The sequence below is a fragment of the Oryza glaberrima genome, chromosome 9 (assembly GCF_000147395.1).
Source record: "Oryza glaberrima chromosome 9, OglaRS2, whole genome shotgun sequence".
NCBI classification, from domain to species: domain Eukaryota; kingdom Viridiplantae; phylum Streptophyta; class Magnoliopsida; order Poales; family Poaceae; genus Oryza; species Oryza glaberrima.
The window spans coordinates 18,536,647-18,561,699 of NC_068334.1; the positions used below are offsets into that span (position 1 = coordinate 18,536,647).

A 25,053-nucleotide genomic window follows, 5' to 3' on the forward strand; every position below is an offset into this window, starting at 1 on the left:
CTTCTCTTAAAAAAAAACCCCTCTAAAATCTAACCAGGGAAATTTCTAGTTTATGAATATGGGTAATGTAAAACGAAATCCTCTACATTGGCCCTGTTTAGTTCCCCAAAACTTTTCGCAAAAACATCACATCGAATCTTTGTACACATGTATGAAGCATTAAATATATATAAAAAGAAAAACTAATTACACATTTTGCATGTAAATCGCGAGACGAATCTTTTGAGCCTAATTAGTCAATGATTAGCCATTAAGTGCTACAGTAGCCCACGTGTGCTAATGACGGCTTAATTAGGCTCAAAATCGAAACAATTGGGACTTTTCGGAGATTGGATGCAGTTACTAATTCATGATCTGGCATGTACAGAATGAAAACTTCATTCTCGATTCTACGAGAATTTTTATGAAAGCGTTTCATTTGCTTCTCTTCCAGGGAAGTTTCATTTTCCCAGAATGGTTTTCAGGCGAGTTATGAAATTAGTTTTTTTCATTCGTGTTCGAAAATCCCTTCCGACATCCGGTCAAACATCCGATGTAACATCCAAAAATTTTCATTTCACCAACTAAACAGGCTCATAGGATTAGGAAAAAATACGTAGAAATTAAGAAAGATCAAGTGGAACTAAAGGAGGAATATTTGATAGATGTAGACTATTGGAACGATTATTTAATCCAATGCCAAATGTCAAGGTATGTAGTATTATTGTAAATGGGAAAAAAACGTCATGGCAGTTACGCACTAGCATTGCTTTTTTCTTTTCCAAAACATCGTTAAGGGACTAAGCTAATTAAATTAAACTCTATAATCCATTTCTTTCAAATACGCCTTATATCTAGCAGTCAAACCATGAGTGTTAATTGAGGAACAAATTTATACATTTGAAGACAACCATAAGCATCAAGGGCTCAAGGTGGATCTAGGCTGATCGGGTAAGACGATTCCGATAGCTTTTAGCAAAACGTAGAGGATAATACTATGGTTTAAATATAATCAATAAGTCATGATACTAATAAATATGTTATGGCACATATACCTCAATTTTTGGATCTGATAAGATGTATGTGTAATAAACTTTCATCTGACCATTGTGTTTAACTCTTAAACTTATATACTTTCTCTTGTAAGTAAGCATGCGAATGTGTATCGGTGTATGGTTACAACTTCCCCTCAATGGGACAAGTCACAACCTTGTTTCGTTAAATCATGGTCATTGTTGGTTGTTTAGCCACCACCGGCCACCACCTATACACGAGCGGTACTGGTATACTATCTCCGTTTTTTAATAGATGATGCCGTTAACTTGGTTACACAATTGACCATTCATCGTCGTCTTATTATTATTATTATTATTATTATTTAATTGAAATTTATTTTGTTGTTAGTTATTTTATCACTTAAAATATTTTAAGCATGTTTTATATCTTATACATTTATATAAAAATTTTGAATAAAACGAATGATCATATATTCAGAAGTCATCAGCACCATTTATTAAAAAACAAAGAGATTATTTTCTCGATCAAAGAATGATTTGATCTTGCGAGCCTGTAAAATTAGACCAAGGCTTGATTTAGTTTCCAATTTTATCTTAAAAAGCTTTCAACTTTTCCATCACATCGAAACTTTCCTACACACAAACTTTTAACTTTTCCGTCACATCGTTCCAATTTCAATCAAATTTCTAATTTTGGTATGAACTAAACACACCCTAGGCTTTATTTAGTTCCCAACTTTTTTCTTCAAACTTTCAACTTTCCGTTACATCAAACTTTCCTACACATATAAACTTCCAATTTTTCCGTCACATCGTTCTAATTTCTTTAAATTTTCATTTTTTACGTGGAACTAAACAAAGCCCAAAGGTAAAATTTTCATTTTACCAACCGAGATAAAATGATCTTTTGACCTGTACTCCTATACACATTCAACAAACCGTTGGGTCGTTGGGATCACGTGGTGGCGAGAGTGAAGACGACGATGATCACATCTCGATGAAAAAACAACAGCGGTAGAAAACGAAAACCCTTCTGATCATCACGACCGTCGATTCGGTTCGCTAGAGAGAAGAGAGAGAGAGAGATCTCGATCCATGTCTGCACAACACATGCATTGCACTGCGAGATGATGAAGACGACTCTAGGTAAGTGTGTTGTGTGTGTGAGGATGCAGCATGCTTACAAAACACCATAAATGCTCTCCCCCCAATTAATACCAGAAGGTGTCTCTGCCCCCCATCTCACCCTCCCCACTCTGCCCTACTTTCTCTCTCTACACCCATACCACAACCATAGTATTGTCTAGAGAGAGAAACAAACAACAATGGCCAGTAGTGAGAGAGAGTGAAGCTAGAGTGAGAAAGAGATGGAGATGAGCAACAAGAAGAAGAAATAAAGAAGAGAGGAGAGCAAAGCAATGCACCATTTGGTACTCCTACTAGAGTAGTAGTAGTACCACTACCACTAGTAAACACACTCTCACCTTCCTCTTCTCCTTCCTCCATCTCCCAATCTCCCCAAGAACACCTAATCTAATCTCTCTCCCTCCTCTCTCTCTATTGTCCATCAATGGAGATGATGATGCCATGATCAAATGATGAGAGAAGAAGAGGAGTAGAGAGGGAGGGGGTGGGGAGGAGAGAGAGACGAAGGAGGAGGATCGATGTACAAGAACCAGCTGCAGGAGCTGGCGCAGAGGAGCTGCTTCAGCCTGCCGTCGTACGTGTGCACGAGGGAAGGGCCCGACCACGCGCCGCGGTTCAAGGCCACCGTCACCTTCAATGGCGAGACCTTCGACGGGCCATCCAACTGCACCACGCTCCGGCAGGCCGAGCACGCCGCCGCCGAGGTCGCCCTCGCCCGCCTCTCCCTCCGCGGCCCCTCCTCCTCCCTCACCGCCCGCGTGCTCGTAAGATTGTTCCGTTCTTGTTTGTCGTCGTCGTCGTGGTTGATGAAGATGATTTGTGATGTGGTGTGTGATTTTGTGGTGTAGGATGAGACGGGGGTGTACAAGAATTTGCTGCAGGAGACGGCGCACAGGGCGGGGCTGAAGCTGCCGGTGTACACGACGGTGAGGTCGGGGCCCGGGCACTCGCCGGTGTTCTCGTCGACGGTGGAGCTCGCCGGGATGAGCTTCGCCGGTGACCCTGCGAAGACCAAGAAGCACGCCGAGAAGAACGCCGCCATGGCCGCATGGTCCTCGCTCAAGCAGAGTAATATCAGAACGACTGTATCGCCATTGGTGTTTGATCTTGTTTGGATCGTGTGTCATGGAGGAGACGTGTTCGTGGTTGTTTGGTGCAGTGCCGGAGGCGCGCAAGGAGCCCGGCGGCGGCGGCGGCGAGGAGCAGGAGCATGTGGTCGTCGCCAGGGTGCTCGCCGCGCTGAAGCCGCGGGACGATTGCGGCGGCGGCGGTGGCGAAGGGAAGGCGGCGGCGGCGTCTCTAACTAAGAAGCATCTCGCCAGCGAGTCTTGTTCGTCCGCCACGTCGCTGTACAGACATCGATGGGGGCGTCCGTCGCCGCCGCCGGCGGCGGCCGGACCCAAGATACTGCCTCCCCTGCACCTGCTGCAGCAGCAGCAAGCGGCGGCGTCCGGCTCCCGAGCCGCCGCCGCCGAGCTGGAGCAAGAGCGGAGGAAGGCCGCCGAGCTGGTGCACATGCTGCACGCCGTCATGCTGCGCGACAGGGCGGCCGACGCAATGCCGCCGCCGACGCCGTGCTACTACGCGCCGTACTACCACCACGGCGGCGGCGTCGCCCCGACGAGGCCCTTCGCCGGCGCCGCCGGGTTCCACGCGCCGCCGGCGGTGAGCGTCCGTTCAGTGATCCCGGTCTGCGCCGCGCCACCGTCGCCGCGGCCGCCGGCGCGCAAGGAGGACGATCCAGCGACCTCATCCAAGAGGGCGTAGTAGTAGTAAAAACTAGTATCCAATCAATCGCGCAGCCTGCTCCGATCTGAAGACGACGACGACGAGGAAGACGATGAGAGATCGATGGGTAGCCATGAACTCTGCTTCTTGCAGGGGAATTTTGATCACAAGTCTCCCTGTATATCTAAATCGTTGCAAAGTGATCAGCATTTCTTCTTCTTCTCATCTCTTTGCTGCTGAAATCTTCAGAAAAGAAGCAGACCATGAAGGATTGAAGATAGTTGAATATAGCTCGATCGATCGATCTCCTAGGGCTTCATTAGAAGCCATCCAGCCATGCTTTGTCGCATGAAAAATTTTAAGCTCATGAGAATGCATATTACATTTCTTTCCCTTGTTCTTAATCTGCTCATTATTCCTCTTTTATTTACTACTTTATAATCGATTAAAATCGCATCACTAACACAAATCCAATCAGATGTAACCATGCTGCTGACGATCGATGCAGTAGTAATTACATGTATATATAATCCGGTACGACGAGATCAGAGATCAACTGTGAGCAGGGTAAAAACGAACGAATTATTACTATCATCTCATGAAGAGGAGGTTGGCGAGGAGACAACCAATCAAGGAAGAAGAAGGGTACGCATCTCATACGCTGCGTTTTATGGCGATCTTGACTGCTGAGCGAACCTGCACATGCCAACCCCCCGCAATCAAACGCACAACACGTCCAAATCATCAACCCATCCATCCCTAAACCCAAATTAATCGATCTCACAAAAGCCCTAATTAATTATTCTCTCCTCTCTTCTTCAACCAACAACCAGAGTTGTTGTTACAGCAGTAGATACACTCATGTCTAGTTTAGTTCTCTACTTTTTCTTTAAACCTTCAATTTTTCTATCACATCGAAATTTTCCTACACACAAAAACTTCTAATTTTTCCATCACATCGAAACTTTCCTACACAACTTTTTCATCACATCGTTCCAATTTTAATCAAACTTTTAATTTTGACATGAAGTAAAAACACCCTCATCCATGCTACTCCAAACCAAGAAAGCAAGCAAATGTTGCAAGAACACAGAGATGCTGATGCAGATGCAACGGCAGCAAAGAATCAAGATTCAAGAATCAATCCGATGAGGAGGAGAGAGAGAGAGAGGACATGTCTAGACATTAATGGGCGTAGCGCAGACAATAAATGGGGGTTCAGAGGGGGAGGCCGGCACGGAGAGGGGGGAGAGAGATGGCAGGCAGGCATGCTTTAATGGCGGCCTGTGCCCATTCAGTGGGCACTGTCTTCCTCCTCCATCTCCCCTCCCCCCATCACCACACTAGTTGTTGCTCATCACCACACTAGAGAGAGATTGAGAGTCATGAGAGGCGATGCAGGCACAACGATGGGGATGGATAGCCACCATAGCCAAAGCAATACCCCAATGCTAGCTAGATACAGTAGATACAGAGATCAATCAGAGCAAGGGCTCGTTTGAATCAAAGAATTTATACAAATCATATGAAATTCATATGCAATAACTCATTGCATATAGATTTTAGAGAAAACTTAGCAAGAGTTTCAACCTCTTATAAAATTTCCTTTGAGTATATTTCTCTACCGATTCCTACTCCCTCCGGTTTCATTTTAATTGACGTTTTGGACAATGACATGGTCTATAAAATATATCTTTGACCTTATTTTTCTATTATAATATACACAATAAATAAATGCATGCTTAATTTTTATTATAGTGTTTTGAAAGACAAATCTATATATATTGTTCTAGTTTCTTTAAACTAAATATTTTTAAAGTTATTGATGGTCAAATTTATAAAAATTTGATTTCAACCTTGTCCAAAACGTCAATTCAAAGTGGTCTAATCAAATATGTTTTGCAATCCTCTATTCTCACTTGTATTTCTGTCTGAATCATGTGCTTTTCCTATTGCTTCTTTTTTTCAATCATGCAATTCAAAACAACCCTAAACCTTAAACCTTAAGCCCCTTTGAATCGCATGATTGAAAAAAAAGAGAAATAGGAAGAAATACAGAATTTTGACAGGAATGCAAGTGTAAAATAGAGAATTGCAAAACATAGGAATGACTGTTTAATTGGATCACAGGAAAAACACAGGAATCGAATGAGAAAGATAGACACAAAAGGAAATTTTCTCATAGATTGGAGCTCTTGCTAAGTTTCCTTCAAAATCTATAAGCAATGAGCCATTTCATGGGAATTTCATAGGATTTAAAAAACTTCAATCCTTTAAATCAAATGGCAACATAGAAAAATTCCTATAGGATATGAATCCTATGAAATTCCTACATAAAATCATTTGATTCAAAAGAGCCTTAAACGACTAACAGTGTATTTCGTGCTAAAACTTTTTTCTATATATAAGTTACTTTAAAATATCAAATAAACATATTTTTCAAATTTGTAATAATTATAAGTCAATTAATCGTGTGCTAATGATTTTCTCGTTTTACGTGCCTTAACTTTATCTTCATCAATTTTAAGCACCCCTCTCCCACACAACACATATAAATGGGAGATGGAAGAAACAAACCAAGAAAGAAAAGTTGGTTTTAGTTGTCTTCGAATTGTTAATTGGAGTATCGAAATAGATTATTTGCTTCACATTTAGAAAAAAAATAACTCTTTTCTTAAGAAAAAAACTTGGTTAGACCATTTGTTTTGAACTTATTTTTAGCAAAATATTTAATTTATCCTTATAATTAAGTATATACCTTTAGCAATAATTTGTACAACAGTCCGTTTTTAAACAAAACATTAGCCGTGTGTTCTACGGTTCTTTTTTATTGAATGACTGAACATATGAATGATTTGTGATAATTGTTTAAGAGTACTACTGTTTCTGTAAAAAAAAAAACTCAATCTCGTACTATGATAGGTTGGTTTTTTTAAGGATAAAGGGAGTACATATGAATGAATTAACTTATCATAAAGTTTAAGAATTGGATTTGAAACTATATAGAGAAAGGTTTTATGAAAATTGTACTACCTATTCATCAATCCATGCAGAAAAGAACGGGAATCGAGCTGAACTGTTTATCTGCGAAAGAAGTGTCTGAATTGATTATCTGTACAACACAAGGAGTAAAAAAAATCGCCGTAAAATTCTCGTGAGACGATAGAACGGAGTAGAAGGAACTGGAGCATGAAAGGACGAGTGAAAACGAACGGAACTGAGATCAAATGTCAGGTAAAATGGACGCACTGGCTGTACGTGCTCGGTCTAGCTTGATTTTAATTTTAGAATTTGGTTTTAATGTTCATTTCAGGTAGGCAAAGTCATATGTACAGTATTTTTCATGCAAATATTGAATGCTGCCATCGGTTGGCTTATTAGCAAAATAAAAATAATTTATGGATAAAAATATAATTTAAAAACCAATCTATGCAGAAAAGAACACATATAAATGCAGAAAAGCCTTATTTTTATATGTCAGTATTTAGCAATTTAAAAACCAATGCTGAAAAATAATTTTGATAAAAATATAAAAGATGTGAATATTATGGAATTACCTAATATCAAATAATTAAAAGGGATGAGGCTTCAAACCTAGATCGTCTAGCCCACTACCTTGTGAAGCTAGCCGAAAGACTCATATACGTTTCTCATTTCGATAAAAATATCAAAATTAAGTTTTAAAATTTAAATTTTGGAAGCGTTTAAAATTCAACTAAATATGCCGACGAATGGAGTTTTAGATCTTTTGCTTGTACTGAGTACTCTGGAGTAGTACGTAATCTGTTTGTGAGGATATTTTAAGCAAGCATATGATTGCTCTTTTCTCAAGATAATGACCATCAATTCTCCTTTTGGCATTGATCCCTCCCTCGTATCCTGAACCACAACACATGGCACCATCTGCTTGGAGTAATCTACAAGAGGCGATCGAGGCTGCGACCTACAAATCGGCGCGCCATTTTTAACCTCTTGTTAATTTTACTCTTCCTATGCACCCACGCTTAATTTTAGTCGACTACTGCCTCCATTTCAAAAAGGCACAGTCACCCTTAACCTGGTTAAGACCAAAAAATAATTATTATCATCTCGTAGTTTAGATTACCCTAATAAATAGAATGCATGCACCTAATAAAATTAAAGATCTTAATGGTGGAGGATTTAAATAATACGGAGTAACATTTTAGTGAAAAAGAGGTACTAATTAATGATATGCATGCATACACGTCTTATATTATGAAACAACTTTAAAAAGTAGTTGTGTCTTATATTCTACAATAGAGGGAGCACTGAAGTACTCCATTCGTTCCTACACCTAGTATAGTATAATAACGGATCAGGTGCCACATTTTATAGTACTCCATCCTTCCAAAAGTATTTTGGAAGCCCTTTTTCTTTTTAACCAAGATCAAGGTGTAGTTAACTATAAAACCAATGAACATGCAATCTATAAGTACTAAAATGGCTTTTTGGGTTTCGATAAAATATTTAACATAGCACATAGTAACTATAAATATGACTTAGACTTTTGGAAAAACTAAAGAATGAAATATGACTTAGACTTTTGGAAAAACTAAAGAATGAAATATGACTTAGACTTTTGGAATGAGGGAGTATAGTACTAACGAATATGGCATTTCGTAGTACAACAAATCTGGACAACTACCTATTCATATTCATTTTATTATGAAATATCGCATCTGATTCTAGGTACACTTATATTGGGACGGATGGAGTATTAACCGTTGTACTCTGTATTCTTTTGAAGGGATTGGAAACCCCCTACCCTCCACACATAAAACGGAACGATGAATTATGATTAATTAAGCACTAGCTAAAAAATTTAAAAAATAGATCATCAATATGATTTTTATAGAAACTTTTCTATAGATTTTTTTTTTGCAAAAAACCCCGTCGTTTAATAGTTTGGGAAACATGTGTGCTAGGAAGGAGGAAGCGGAGGTTGGAACCAGTTAAGAACCAATTCGTCCGTTTCTACATTTCGACTTAGCTCTCCCCACAATTATCATAAACAGTTTTTCTAACTGCATTGCTTTCTATGTAAAAGCTTATTTAAATAATCAAATAAATATATTTTTTTAAGTTTGTAATAATTAGTATTTGATTAATTATGTACTAATAATGGCTCATCTTGTTTCACATGTCGCCAAAAAATCTCATCCCACGAGCTGACCTGAACTCAACATTAATGCGCTTGGAGCTAACAAGTAGCTATAAGAGCAAGGGTAATAATACAGTCAAATTATTGCATGTAAGGTTATTTGCAGTCTTCTCTCAGGCCACTTATATTATAGTTAGTTCTTTACCATTAATATAGGACTCACTTGTCTCTCTCACAGAGTTTATTGTTTCTTGTGCCAAGCTGGCTGTAACTTTATAGCCCGCTTCTCCTCTCTCTCCTCTCTTCTCCCCTCCACCTCAGTACTCCTTCCATCTACTTTTGATAGGCATATTTCTAAATCTGAAAATTTTATTTTTGATAGGCATATTTCAATCCAACAACATATCATCTTAATGACTTTCTCAGATTTAATGTGCGACTCTCCGTTCTTCCACACAAAATTGGTTACATGTGCATCGAGAAATGTAAATATTAATGAATTGTTTATTTACAAGGAATGACTAGTAGCATGTTTAAATAGATGATAAGTAAAATTACTTATCCTTTGTCTGTGTGCCAAGATAAAATATAACTATCAAAAGTAGATGGAGGGAGTATTGCTCTAAGCCCGTATTAAAGCTAAAAAGTAGTATAATACTTAGGGTAGCTTCAATTTTTTCTCTCTTTCACTATGAACTTAACAATGCATCTATTTGAAGCATGTGTAAAGTTAATTTTTGCATAAGAGCCAACATTTCATATTTTTCTTTATCTTCTCACTCACATAAGCTCATAATTAGCTTATAGTCAACTATTACTAGTTGAAACCCCATGTATTGCAGTAGGATATTTTGCTGAGATTGGTGATTGGGATGAAAAAATCCCTCACTATTGAATTGGGCCACGATCAAATTAGATGGGCCTCCCATGGTGACTGTGTGAGGTGGATTAGACTGTGTTTTTTCATCCAACGGTTCAGAGATAATCAAATCTACTGATCCAACGGCTGAGAATTAACGATGATGTAGCACATCGAGGTTTGAGCTTTAGAATCTTAATTGCAGTTAGTGGGTCATAACTTTACAGTAAGAAGGGGTTCTTGCAACAACAACATGATCTCCAAAACACAATTCTTTATAATTTTTAGAAAATAAGTAAATATTTAATTTTATAAAAGTTTTCTTCAAACTAAATATTTTAAACATTATTAATAGTCAAGGTATTACTCCCTCCATTTTTAATAATTGATAGCTATAATTTGTTCCCATTTAAACTTGGACCACTAGTTACAATTTAAGAACGAAGTGAGCAAATAAAATGTTTATTTTTAGGGTAATAACATGGCTTAAATATTAGAAGAAGAAGACAAGCGGTCTTAGTTTGAAAGTGAATATTCCAAAAAACAATTATATAAAAACGGATCTTTTAACCTCAATCTTATTCAACACAATAATAGTTATTGTCGATTCTATAAATCGGTAATGAGAAAAGTGAGTAGCGCACGACATCTAAAATGGATGAGTAAAGAGACGGATTTAAACAGGTTGAGAAATAATACCTTACTCCCGATTTCGGGATTGTATCCGCCGAATATTATATTGATATGATGATATTGGTGTTCCTATGCTCTATCCTTTTTATGTAGGTTCGAGGGCAAAGTTACAAAGGGATGGATTTTCTTATTAAGTTATTCAACCGTATAAGACTAATACTACGGGCTATGCCTTCGAATATAAGGTAATACAATGTCTAAATTCTAATCTATTTACATACTTTAGTCGGATAAGCTTTCTGTGGGTATATATGTAACCCGAAGGCGGTCTTGTTTAGTTCTAAACTTTTTCTTCAAACTTCCAACTTTTCCATCACATCAAAACTTTTCTACACACATAAACTTTCAACTTTTCTATCACATCGTTTCAATTTTAACCAAACTTCCAATTTTAACGTGAACTAAACCCACCCGGAGTACTAGCATGCAGCTGCTGAGCTGCGTGTGCCGTCTCGTCACTTGAAGTTCTTGGCTTTGACGATGTGCCGATTAATTTTCCAGCGACTTTGGGTACTCCAAATACTCCATCAATGCACTGGCATGCCATATCTGAACTTTTGAAATTTTCTCCCCTGCATCTGCACAAATGTGACAGTTTTCAATTATACATGCTTTGACTATGACTGGTACTAGCCGGGAGAAGAAAGGAGAAGAGAAGATGAGAGCAAGAACTGAACTGTTCCAATCCAAGGCCACTTGGACCCTGCCTTCTCCAGTCGTATCTGGCGCAGGTGGCGATCCTTGATGATGATGAATCGGTGACAACCTTTGTGGAGATTTGCAGTTTGCAGATTTGTGATGATGATGATGATGAATGTGAGCTTGAGTTTGCAGATTTGCAGCAGCAGCATAGCATACGGCCATGGCGGCTGCATACTCCACTATGCACAAGTTCAATGCATGGATTTACAAACTCCTCGTACCCCCTGTGAGTGTGACAGAAGAAGAGAGAAAAAAATGATGCCATCTTTGCTTCTTGTCCTGGTCCAGGTCCAGGTGCAGTGTTCCATCAGATTTAAGACAATTTGTTACCATTATCATACTAGATGCCATATCATTAATTTCATGAAATTACTCCAAGCAGATGCAACTCGTAGTATGGCCTTGTTTAGTTGGAGAAAATTTTTGACTTTGGTTATCATATCGGATATACGGACACATATTTGAAGTATTAAACATAGTGTAATAACAAAAGAAATTACAGATTCCACCAGGAAACTGTGAGACGAATTTATTAAACCTAATTAATATGTCATTAGCAAATATTTACTGTAGCACCACATTGTCAAATCATGGTGCAATTAGACTTAAACGATTCGTCTCATAATTTACACGCAAATTGTGTAATTGATTTTTTTCCACATTTAATACTCCATGAATGTATCCAAATATTCGATGTGATGGTTGAAAAGTTTTTGTTTTGGGAGCTAAAGCAGGCCTATGTATACCAAGTGATGTTCACTTGTTCGTCAGCCATCACCAAAAGAACATTTACGGCAGTTGAACCAGCTTCAGAATCTCTGCAGTTAAATATTTAATTTTATAAATTTTTCTTCAAACTAAATATTTTAAACATTATTAATAGTCAAGGTTGTACTCCCTCCATTTTTAATAATTGATACCTATAATTTGTTTCCATTTAAACTTGGACCACTAGTTACAATTTAACAATGAAATGAGCAAAAAAATATTTTTATATTTAGGGTAATAACATGGCTTTATATCTAGTTTTTGTAAATATTAGAAGAAGAAGACAAGTGGTCTTAGTTTGAAAGTGAATATTCCAAAAAAAACAATTTTATAAAAATGGATCTTTTAACCTCAATCTTATTCAAAACAACAATAGTTATTGTCGATTCTAGAAATTGACACTGAGAAAAAGGGTAGCATATGAGATCTAAAGTGGATGAGTACAAAGACAAAGATTTCGACAGATTCAGACCTTCTCGATGAGAAATAATACATTACTTTTGTTTCGGGGATTGTATCCACCGGATATTGTATTGGTCTGATAATCTTGGTGTTCCTTTGCCCTCAGGGGACTCCCTCCCTCCTTATATAGGTTCGGAGGCAAGGTTACAAAGGGGAAAACCTAGTCAGACACGATATGGATTTTCTTATTCAGTTATTCAATTGCATAAGACTAATACTACGGACTATGCCTTAAAACACAAGGCAATACAATGTCCAAAGCCTAGCTAATCTATTTACATACTCCCTCCGTCCAAAAATATAACAACTTTTAACACTCAGGACTTATCCTAAAATATAATAACTTCTCCACCAACATTCTATTCCAACCAATCACCACTATCCATCATTCGTTTTTTCCACCTACCTCCATTTCTTAACCAATCACGACCTCTCCCTATTTAATTATACCTACTTTCTTAATAATCATGTCTAACTCTAAAACTTCTTATATTCTGGGACGGATGTAGTAATATACAAATCTGGTCCACCTCCTACCTTCAGTCGGATAAGCTGTTCGTGTAGATATATATTACTCAAAATCTCCACAGCTATGTAACCCGAGGGAGAACTAGCATACAGCCGCGTGTGTTGTCTCGTCATCTAGGTGGTGTTTGGTTGCAGGGGTGGAATGGGACGAACCCACTTTGAGGAGTATTTGGTTTATGGGTTAGTGGGTTGGGTTGGTCCCTGAAGAGGAATATTCCTCTCAAAATCTAGGACCAAGCCATCCGGCAAAATCAATCGGACGAGCTCGTCCTACCTAGACGGAGCACACGACGTCAGCTTGTCTCTGCATCCGCTGGCGCTCATCCGTGCTATCTGCCACCTCCGCAACTGCCGACGCCTCTCTGCAAGCGGCCGCCACCTCTCCTCCACGACCCGCCGCCACCTCTCCTCCACGAGCGGTTGACGACCCTCCGCGACCCACTGCCGTCGACCCTCCACGACCTGTTGCCGCTTCTCCTCTGCGAGAGGCCGACGCTCCTCCGCGACCCGTCGTCACCTTGTCTCCGCCGCCTCTCCTCCGCGAGCGGCCGCCTTGCCTCTCCTCCACGACTGGTCATCTGCCTTCTCGCTCGTCCGCCCGTCTGCCTGTTGGTCGCCACCACTCCTCCTTCTGCCTGCTCGCTCGTGTGCTCGTCGAGTCATCGGCCACGCCGTCCCTCCTCCGCTTGCTCGCTCGCCGAGTTGCTGGCCACACCGCTCCCACCAGCTTGCCGCCGGGATCGAACATGGGTTGACGGTAGCCACAAATGGCGTCCATCCCATACCTCCCTCATCCTTTCTACCAAACAAAGAACTGGGATGGTCTCATCCTATGAACCAAACATACGAGTAGAATCATCCCATCCTAAAAATCAGGATGGTTTCATCCCATCCCATCTAATCCCAGAACCAAACAAGTGTTGTTCTTGGCTTTGATGATGTGCCGATTAATTTTCCAACGACTTTCGGTACTCCAAATACTCCATCAATGCACTGGCACGCCATATCGGAGGTGTTTAGATCTAGGGGTGTAAAGTTTTGGCGTGTCACATCGGGTATTATATAGGGTGTCGTATGGGGTGTTCGGACACTAATAAAAAAAACTAATTACAGAATCCATTAGTAAACCGCGAGACAAATTTATTAAGCCTAATTAATCCGTCATTAGCATATGTTTACTGTAGCACCACATTGTCAAACCATGGAGCAATTAGGCTTAAAAGATTCGTCTCGCAAATTAATCGCAATCTGTGCAATTAGTTATTTTTTTAGCCTATATTTAATACTTCATGCAGGTATTAAAACGTTCGATGTAACAGGGTAAAAAATTTTGGGTGGGATATAAACAGGGCCAAAGCCAAAGTCTGAACTTTCGAAATCTTCTCTCCTGCATCTGCACAAATGTGACAGTTTTTAATTATACATGCTTTGACTATGACTGGTACTAGCCGGGAGAAGAAAGGAGAAGAGAAGATGAGAGCAAGAACTGAACTGTTCCAATCCAAGGCCACTTGGACCCTGCCTTCTCCAGTCGTATCTGGCGCAGGTGGCGATCCTTGATGATGATGAATCGGTGACAACCTTGTGGAGATTTGCAGTTTGCAGATTTGCAGATTTGTGATGATGATGATGATGAATGTGAGCTTGAGTAAGTTGAGTTTGCAGAGCAGCATAGCATACGGCCATGGCAGCTGCATACTCCACTATGCACAAGTTCAATGCATGCATTTACAAACTCCTCGTATCCCCTGTGAGTGACAGAAGAAGAGGGAAAAACAAGGATGCAATCTTTGCATTCTTGCTTCTTGTCCTTGTCCAGGTCCAGGTCCAGGTGCAGTGATCCATCAGATTTAAGATATTTTGTTACCATTATCATACTAGATGCCAAACCATTGTTTTCATGAAATTACTCCAAGCAGATGCAACTAGTACTAGACTACTAGTATGTATACCAAGTGATGTTCACTTGTTCGTCAGCCATCACCAAGAACATTTACGGCAGTTGAACCAGCTTCAGAATCACTACTCCTACCTGCAGTGGATGCCATTTCAGATAGATTGGCAATCAATTAAGATGGCCTTTTGGCCGCTCAAGAAACTGTGTACTACCAATGAATTGAATGCAGATGGAATTTCTCGCAAGATCTTCAGGGATATGTTCAGTCTGCATCGGAGGGGAGCTGATCCTGCACAGTTTCTCAATTCTTGGCATATTAGTAGTAGTAGATTACTAGCAGCGGCATCGACGATCAATGCCTTTGTTGGCTTTTTTTTTTTTAATACGCAAGGAGCGCATCTTTGTATTAAGAAGGAATAAATACATGTATAAAGCGGGCCAAAAAAACAAAGCGAAGGGGACAGGGTACAGGAGGAGAACCAAGAAACAAAAGCCTAATCTCCAACTAAATTTTGCGACCCTTCTCCACTAACATGAGCTACCAAAACGGGGATTGCAGCTCTAGCTAGCCGCCACAGCTCCGCTTCACCCGTCATAACCCTTGCAACCTCCGCCCAAGTTCTGCTCTTCTGGTTGAAGACTCGATTGTTTCTTTCCTTCCAGATCGTCCATGCAACCAACGTCGCGATGGTGTCGAAACCCCGGCAATGTTCCTTGACCATCTTCTTGCGACAGTCGCACAACCATGAGAGGAAAGAGTGTTCATTGAGCGGTAAGCACTCCGAATGCCCGATAGCTCTGAGCGCAACCCACCACAGTTGCCGCGACTCCGGGCATGTGACCAAGAGATGATCAATTGTCTCTTCGCATTGATCACACAGAACACATCGATCCGGGTGCGACAAACCACGACTCCGGAGACGGTCTGCTGTCCAGCAACGGTTAAGAGCTACTTCCTCCGTTTCATAATGTAAGTCATTATAGCATTTCTCATATTCATATTGATGTTAATGAATCTAGATTTATTAACATCAATATAAATGTGGAAAATGCTAGAATGACTTACATTGTGAAACGGAGGGAGTACCAACCAAAGAAAGTAGCGACAGCGAGAGGGTGCCAAAGATTGCCAAATTGGCTTGTGCTAGAGAAGAGTTCTTCCAAAAAAGAGAACAGGAGAAGCCGAGCGGGAAGAGTATTCTCCTGAGGTCTCCCACCGCCAAGATAGAGAGTCCGGCTCTTCGGAAAGCTGCACTGACCGAAGGCAATCCCAAAGCTTAAAATACTCCAGGATCGCTTGAATACCCAACGCCGAACTGATGTCCTGGATCCATCTTCTGTCAGTCATTGCCTCAGCCACCGTGCGTCGATTCCGGAGACGGGCAGGGATTGCAGCATAGACAGCCGGTGCTAGCAACCGAATGGAGGAACCCTGCAGCCAGCAATCCTCCTAGAATAGCACTGAATTCCCATCCCCTACCAAGCATACCATAGAAATCGATACTAGATTGCGCTCCTTCTGCGAGACCAGAATACTAAGCCCTTGCCACGGCTTTTCCGGTGAAGTTCTCTGCTGCGAGAGCCATCGCGACCTCAAGGCGATTCCCAACCTCTCTAGATCAGGAATCCCCAAACCACCATACTCCTTGGGCGAGCAAACTCGAGCCCATGCGACCCGACAGACGCCGCCGTTTGCATAAGCTTTGCTAGCCCAAAGAAAGCTGTGGCAGATCTTGTCAGCCTTTGTTGGCTTTTCACCATCTGCTCATGAACTGGTCAAGAAGCGAGCACTGGTTGGCACATCATCTCTGAACTCTCTGAATCTTCTCTCCCGCATAATCGAAACATCAAATAATTGAGTTCACCCTAACCTCAAAAGGCTTAAAAAGGTGGTCTGACCGTAAAACTGAAGACTGCTTCGATAACGTTTCTGTAGAAACTCGTTTTGTCCAAAACCAACCGTTAGATCAAGTTTACTTTATTAGAATAAATTAGATAAACTAAGAAACAACTTCACCAAATGAATTTGTTCATAATGTGCAACCACAACACCCCTCATGAGTTTCTTATAAGACCATAATACAAAGAGATCCAAACTCTCGAATTTCTCGATTGTGGCTTACCCTCAGGGGTTAACCTCTCTCGCTATTTATATCCATGGATGTGATGTCCAAAGTCACGAATTTAACTAGTACTACTAGGAATCCTAATCACAAAGTTGGGAGTGCACCAGCAGGAAGAGAAGCGTAAGCAATGAGTCATCTGTATTCTGTCTTGTAAAAGAAAATGATAAGTGTGATATCTGAGAAACTGGTTTCATAATCGAACCTGCCCACATATTTCACCTACGCTACTGCAGTTTTTGGCAATCTTGCACTTTTCTCCTTCTGTCACTGAATTGTGGGTCCTTAGCCTCACGTGTCAATGAGACAGACAAGAAGTGCAAATAAAGGATTAAGGGTGTGTTTGAGAAGAAGGGGATTGAGGAGACTGAGAAGATACGCAAAACGAGGTGAGCCATTAGCTCATGATTAATTAAGTATTAATTATTTTAAATTTTAAAAATGGATTAATATGATTTTTTAAAGCAACTTTCCTATAGAAAATTTTTTACAAAAAATGCACCGTTCAATGTCCTCCAAACGAACGCTGCCTAAATTGTTGTAGTGTAAAACAAGGAAATTCTTCAGCATGTTGAAATTTTGGTTGATGTTTGTGCTATTGGCTGTTAATGTTTCTTTTTGAAGATGGAAAGTACAACGCACCATCAAGAAGAGAAGCATTAGTATTTGGAGACATTTTGGGTTTCCTATCTTGTAAATAATCGATATATATAAACTGCCTATCGTTTCTTAGAGCTAGGACCGAGCACAGTCCTACTCCTAGCAATTAACATTACTACGAATTTTACCAACTCTTCTTTTACCATAAAAAGAACTGAGGCGGCAAAGACGCTCTGTACAATCTTCGTACCCATTCCTTTGTAAAACCCGTGCAATCCTTCATACCGGATCATCTTTATGATCGCGTCAATCGTACCTGGAGAAAACAGGCAGTCAGCATTATATTACTTGCACAATGAGTAGCAAATATTCCCTCCGTCCCAAAATATCTATATCCGTAGCTAAAAGTAGCTACATTTTATAACGGAAGAGGTATAGCTAAATGTCTGACACACAAGACATAGGAGCAGCGCGGAAAAACAATGATCCCAACAAATATGGAAATGAAACAGTGTTTTCTGCTAGTAAGTTAAAATGGTAGGAAATGATTTACCTGTGTATCTGGACATCACATTCCTGCCAATTTCTTGTTTTGCTTGCAACCTAGACTGCATTAGTTCAATACAACAATCAGGATAGCACAAACAAACATGACACTATTTTGATAATGTAAACCATTCATACACTCAACCCAGATAGACTGGCATTGCCTGCAACTACTTGCACCCGTGGCAGGTCTAGATATTGTCGTTGTTGAGTAAAGTCTCACAAGATTAAATTATATTCTGAAGGAGAGCAAAAATGTGGTGCAGCATATTCATGGGGTTGTTGTATGCAACAATGCAGGACAGCTATTAGTACTGTAGTTGTTTTGCTGAAAGCATTTGTTTTAACAACATCAGAGAAACAGAGTAGAGAAATGGAAAAGAAATCTCTAGCATCGATGTGGACTTCCGGGTTTCTATTCAGGCCTATTTTGGCAATCCTGAGTGGCCCATCACTGGCTGATCTGACAAGCCAGTAATTCCTCATTTCTTAAAAAAAATTGAGCTTAAACAGATGTACAAGTGAGAAATGCATCAGTTTTAACACTTTGCACAAGATAAGATGATTTACATGTATATAATATTAAGTTTACCTTAACCACTAGCAATGGGTATGTCACAACAGTAGCTCCGAGCTTTGCTATTGCACCTAATAAGAATACCTGCTCAAAGAGAAAATGGTAAGGATAGGACATATAAATGCATCAAAGGAAATTTCAAAGAGCTTAAGATGTTATTTAGCTCTGGATCTGAAGAATAAAGAAACAAATATATGGTCTGTGCTATGGACATAATTAAACAAAGGGAAGTAATAATGATGAATATTCTTTAGTGCATTCATAGAATCATAAATTGACTGCATAGCTAATTGTAGTATGAAATTACTCTGTCCTGGCGCTTTATGTGGCCAAATTATCTGGTTTGCTCAAATAACCGTAGCATGCATCTTTAAATATAATAATTTATGGAGTACAAGAATTATAGACGAATGATTTGAAGGTAATTATAGCAATCCCAACGATGATTCTTTTTACATTGAACCAAATATTATTGATCATGATCAATGTAGCTTTATTTGCATCGAAGCGGATAAACGGTGAACAGGTTTATAGGATTGAAAGATACAATACAAATTTCTAGAAATAAAAAAGAAACATGAAGTTCCTAGGAAGGCAGCACATGCAAATAGCTGATGCCATCTAACTGTTAAAAACTCATATATCCACAGACACAGATACATGCAAATTTCTAATGCAGAGCTAAATCGAAAAAACAAATCCATACCTCCATAGCAGTAAGGTTCTTTTTTGGGAGTTCCTTTCCAGATCTCTTTGACCGGAGACGCTTTGCCAATGTTTCATAGATCATAAATTGAATTGATGGATTACATACCTAACAATTTAAATGGTTCATTCTCTATAGTCACTCTTACATAACCACTAATTTCAGCTCAAATGTTTTGAGAAACATAAACTAACCATAATTAGTGTTGGAATAAGTCCTTTCCAGAATCCTCTTATGCCTGATTCACGGTAGACCTCCCGGACCTACATACTACTGATAAAAGTAAGAAAAATCATGTCTGACCAGTGACAAATACATTTGATTAGTTAAAAGCAAGTTTGTAGAGCCCAAAACTTGAAATGCAATTGCAGCTACTATTCATTGTAGTTTTTTGCAAACAGAATTTTAAAATCTGTAAGTGCAGCAATTAGTCCTAGAAGGAAGAAAGCAATTCGATAAAAAAATCAAGAATTCTTGTACTATCTAAATAGTACAAGTGAGAAATCTATCTAAATATCTAGATGTGGTCACAACTCTCAACAAAAAATAGAGAGGGGCAGGGTTGGGTGTGGGGGATTCACGTACTATCTTATTTTATGTGCTGCATAATTGTTAAGAAATGGATTATATATACAAAATAATGTATAGCAACTTAAGGAATGTGAGTGTGCTCAATTACTCACCGCTTGAATTGTCCCATATGGACGAGGCTTTTCAGAATCAAGTTTATACAACCTGTCCTTAAGAATTGAGACCTCTATTGAATTGGCCCTAGCAACATCCTTCAGCAAAAGCTCCTTTTTAGACTCCATGATCTTCTTTTCTGCTTGCGTATGTGTCTGAAAAATGGAATAAAGTTAATTTCCAAACTGATGATAAAAAAACTTACAGATATTTTGAATAATATTAGAATGTTCCAATTTAATAGTAGTTGCATAGTTAATACAAGCTTGGTTACAACCGACCATGGTCTTCCAACTAATTTCACAAAGGATGTCATGGACCAATAATCCTTGTGATTCGGCGCCTCCTGAAGTTTCATGGATCATTGTCATCATAAAAACAAAGCTAATGCTTGGAGTCAGGCAGGTACAAAGAAGGTTAAGTATGCTACCAGAAAGTGGGGGCAAAAGCAACAGTAATTAAATTCAATGGGTGCAATACCAATGTTAATATTCTAACATATTAGAAGATTTCTTCTCTTTTTTTGAATTTTGACAGGACATACAGTATAGTAACTCACTAACCCCATCATCGATGATCTTTTTTGGTGTTATATGTCATTTTAAAATATAGACTGTTAAACAAAATTTACCTGCATACGAGTCACGAGAACCCATATTGGATTGGTAAGAAGAACATTGATTGACCTGCAGCAGAGAAAAGTGTCCATCAGAATGCCTGAGGATCAATGTTGCAATATTACATTCAAAGTGCAATCTTCGCCATACTGGTGACTCTATTTCACAGCGCTATGGTTTTCCAGAACAAAAACCATCTTAACTGGAAAGGATTACACGCTTCAAATTCAAAGTTAATCACCGCCTTCAGTCAGTTCTAAGGAGGCAAGGCCATACGAACAATCATGGCAACCATACATTACCATGAATTACATTTTCTTATCTCCCTTTCCGAAACAATTTAAGGTTTCAACGCTCTGTTAGCCTTTGCAAGCTCAGTCAAATTCATCAGAACTCTATTACAATTCGTTTGACAGGATACTATGGAGATGCCCTATTGGACCACTACCAACTGATAATGTCCCGGTTGTCCAGACTGAATTGTTCATTCCAGCATTAAATGGAGACAAGCATTCGATTTGTTTTGGGTGAATGTTGGGGCTCCAGGTTGACTTGACATATAAATGATGTTTAGCAATTTCAGTGCGAGAGTAGATGGCTTACCCAGCAACAGCTGCAATACCAAGCCAGGAGAACATCCCAACAGTACCATCCCCTAGACCCTTCTTACCGCGAGCAACTGCTAGATCTTCCACCTTGTTTTTGAGAATCTGGTAAAAGTAGTAATAGATTCCCTACAACCACAAACAGGATGAACCATAAATCCTGAATACCACCGTACAGACTCATCCAAGTATCATCACATTGACAAACAGGGAAATACAATTGTTACAGAAAAAAATGATGTGAGTAGCACCAAATTACTAAACCAGTGGAATTTACCTGTGAAGCAGCGGTGCCAATAAGAGAGGGTTTAAGGCCGCTATACAACCCTCCCCATCCTTCTGTTTGGAACAGCTGCAGTAACTCGATTCCACACTTGGCCATTATAACATTAGAGGAGGCAATTCCAAATAAACTAAAAGTCCAGGAGGAACTACCTGGAGCATCTGGAAGAGGGTGGAAGTATTGGCGATGGCTGCGCCATTGGCCTTCTTCTTTTTTGCTGACCTCTCTGTCTGCTGCCGGGTGTTCACCTGCTCAGGCCATCATCATGATGAGGAAGGATTGAGCAGACTATAAAGGAACAGCAGAGCTACATAAGATGGTAGGGGGAGAATGATTGTACAGTCTGGAGGGGGTAGGTGATGATCTGGGCGATGATGCCACCACCGGCACCAGCCAATCCATTCACCGCCGCACTCGACATGCGCCAACCTGAAAAACCCATGCGCAATCAGAAAGCAACGCAATGAATTCCTATAAGCTACTTGTTTGGTGGAGCAGCATGAGGAAGACGGACGTGTGCGTTGATGCAGAGGCAATGGACACATGGTGCCGAGGCAAGGTCCGCACGCGCCATGCAGAGGCCACTAGGTATTGCCACTAAGAAGCTACTAAAATACATTTCATAATGTAAAAGCCTTTCCTTTCGCATTCATCTAATGATGTCAATTTGAATCAAATTAGCAACTAACAATTCAATTGGACTATTTTGATCAACGAAATAACCCAATATCGTTATTTGCTTTGTTTCAGCCACTGGTAGTTGATCATGAAGACCGGCCTAGAGAAAGCCATACTTGGCCTATGAGGTTGTGAGTTGTGACTCCTTACGTCGTTGCGAGAGATACATAGGTAGTGTTTGGTTTGAAAGCAAGCTTGGATGGGTTTTAGGCATCCATGTTTTTGGGGGATGATCCAAGTTGCCTGTCTGGTTGGATGGATTGGATGAACCGATTTTTTGTTTGGGATACATGTTGGATGGGATTGGACGACAACTAAAAAGTTTACAAATGCGAAAGGAGGAGGCTCTATTAAGTAGGGGTGAAAACGGTACGGAAACTTTCCGGATTCTGGGCCTGTTATCGGAAACGGAATCAGCCGGTCGGAATTTCTCGGAAACGGAATCGAAAACGGAAATATTTTCTCGGAAACGGAATCGAATATGATAATAGCAGTTTCCGTCGGAACTCGGAATCGGTCGGAAAAATTCCGGAAAAATTATCGGAATTTCCGAAGTTAAAAAGGCCCATAGAATCAATAGTCTATAACTCGTCCCCAAGTTTTAAGCCCAACCCAAATCGCGGCATCTACCCAAATAGTGGCTAACCCTAGAGGAGAGAGACAGCCACACGGCATCGCAACTTTGCGAGACCGCGAGCCGGCGGCGGAGCATCGCGCTAGCGCCCACCGCCCGGCGCCCGCGCCACCGCTGGTCCGCCATCCTCGGCTCCTCGCAACCTCGCCCCCACCGTCTTCGCCGTCTCGTACCGCCGCCATCTCGCAACGCTGTCCCGCCGTTTCGCAGCGCCGTCTCGTGGCCGCGGCGCCGTCCCGCCGTTTCACCGCCGCTACCACCACTGACGACGACGCCACAGCCACACCAAGGAGCCGACGACGCCTCGCCTCGCAGTCGCAGCAGCCAGCAGCCCAGCGGCAGTAGCCAACAGCCCAGCGGCAGCAGCCAGCAGCCCAGCGACGAGCCGACGAGCCTAAACCATTGATTTGATTTCTTTTGTGCTGTAGATTTATGATGGAATCATCAAATGCAAGTAGCTGTTTTGTGATTGATCCAAGTACTGTACTGATGGATTGATGTGTGCTGCTGTTGTGTGATGACCGAAACAATTGATGAACTATGTACTGATGATGGAGTGATAGCTCATAGCAGATTAGCAGTAGCTCATAGCAGATTAGCAGTATAGCACTGAATAATAGTGTATACTATATATCTTATACAAGGGTGTTTTGCTGTAATTTTTTTTAAATATTTGTTATGCAAATTATATGAAGTTATAGAAGAATATATTTTGCTGTTGAGACGATTTCATATAATTGTGTTTTATGATGAATTGTTGACTGTTGAGACTTGAGAATTGGACTTGACAAAAGTTTGAAGCTCAGTTTGAGGGGTTTTTGTATTCCGATAAATTTTCGTTACCGTATCCGCGCCAGTTCGTTTTTGCTCCGTTTTCGGTTTCGATAATATTCGTTTCCGTTTTCGTTTCCGGGGTTTCCGATTCCGAAAAAAATATGAAAACGAAAACGATAAAGGTTGTTTCCGTCCGTTTCCGTACCGTTTTCACCCCTACTATTAAGTCCAAGCATGTTTACACAAGTTCAATCATTCTTACATATTTTAGTGTTTAGATAATTCCCATCCTATCCCTTTCATTCATTGACCTATTTCTAATGGCTTGCCTCATCGCATCCTTTTCCTTTTTCTAGACGCATATGCCCTGCAGCCCTATAATACAAAAAAGCTTGGTCCTCTTGTCCATCTATAACATAGCGAGGCAAACAAGAACACACTACAGTGTCATACAACATAGCGGGCCATCGACACCGTCTCCAATGCACATGTTTCATCCTTATTTTTTTTCAAACTACATATTTAAAGGAAATATTAAAAGTATAACCATATGAACGTGTTTTTTCATGACAAATCTATCAATAATTCAATATCGTTTTCCTGTCAAATCCTAATATTTTTTAGTTTGTTTAATTAGTTAATTAACCAGTTATTAATATCTTCGCATTTCCATTCCAGGAACGAACGACAACTTCACAAGTAAATAAATAAGCAGTTCAGATTTATGTAAGGGCACAAATACCAAATAGATCATGTACAAATTCACGAGCATGAAAAATCATCACTAATAAACAACATCGCTCCATGAAGACTCGATCCTCACCTGCCCGAGGTTGCGGTACGTGGAAGGAGGGACGACGCGGCCGCCCGCCGCCCGCTGTGAGCGCCGCCCTCGCCGCACCAGGTGCGTGGAAGGAGAAGGGACGACGCGGCCGCCCGCCGCCCGCCGCCGGCTGTGAGCGCCGCCCTCGCCGCGCCTCCTGATTTCGTGGATAAGGAGGAGGGAAGTGAGTGAAGGGATGAACGGGAGATGTGGAGTGGAAATTTTCGACAGATTAAAAATGTTTTTCTGACTTTCGGTTTATTTAATCTGTTACGTGAAGCCTCGGTTTTCAGAAAATATCAGTTCTGTAAGAAAAAGCCGAATTAACCGGACCGGTTTTTCAGACCTGTTTTTTTTTTACAGTCTGGTTGTGTTTAGTTCACATCAAAATTGAAAGTTTGATTGAAATTGAAACGATATGATGGGAAGGTTGGAAGTTTATATGTGTAAAAAAAAGTTTTAATGGAACGGAAAAATTGGAAGTTTGGTGAAAAATTTTGCAA

The 25,053-nt window shown here is 40.4% G+C and overlaps 2 protein-coding genes across 2 annotated transcripts; one reads left to right on the plus strand and one right to left on the minus strand.

The window, feature by feature from the left end:
• Positions 1-2,203: 2,203 nt before the first annotated feature.
• Positions 2,204-4,281, plus strand: LOC127785385 (double-stranded RNA-binding protein 5-like). Its single transcript, XM_052312821.1, has 3 exons — positions 2,204-2,905; positions 2,990-3,209; positions 3,301-4,281. The coding sequence occupies exons 1-3, from the start codon at positions 2,660-2,662 to the stop codon at positions 3,906-3,908; spliced, it is 1,074 nt and encodes a 357-aa protein (XP_052168781.1). The 5' UTR covers positions 2,204-2,659; the 3' UTR covers positions 3,909-4,281.
• Positions 4,282-17,558: 13,277 nt separating this feature from the next.
• On the minus strand, positions 17,559-24,767 carry LOC127785428 (peroxisomal nicotinamide adenine dinucleotide carrier-like). Its single transcript, XM_052312873.1, has 12 exons — positions 24,551-24,767; positions 21,982-22,070; positions 21,794-21,889; positions 21,636-21,710; positions 21,357-21,487; positions 20,768-20,822; positions 20,136-20,291; positions 19,647-19,715; positions 19,453-19,560; positions 18,762-18,830; positions 18,177-18,231; positions 17,559-17,939 (listed from the first exon to the last, which is right to left on the minus strand). The coding sequence occupies exons 2-12, from the start codon at positions 22,060-22,062 to the stop codon at positions 17,743-17,745; spliced, it is 1,092 nt and encodes a 363-aa protein (XP_052168833.1). The 5' UTR covers positions 22,063-22,070; positions 24,551-24,767; the 3' UTR covers positions 17,559-17,742.
• Between the last annotated feature and the right edge of the window lie 286 nt (positions 24,768-25,053).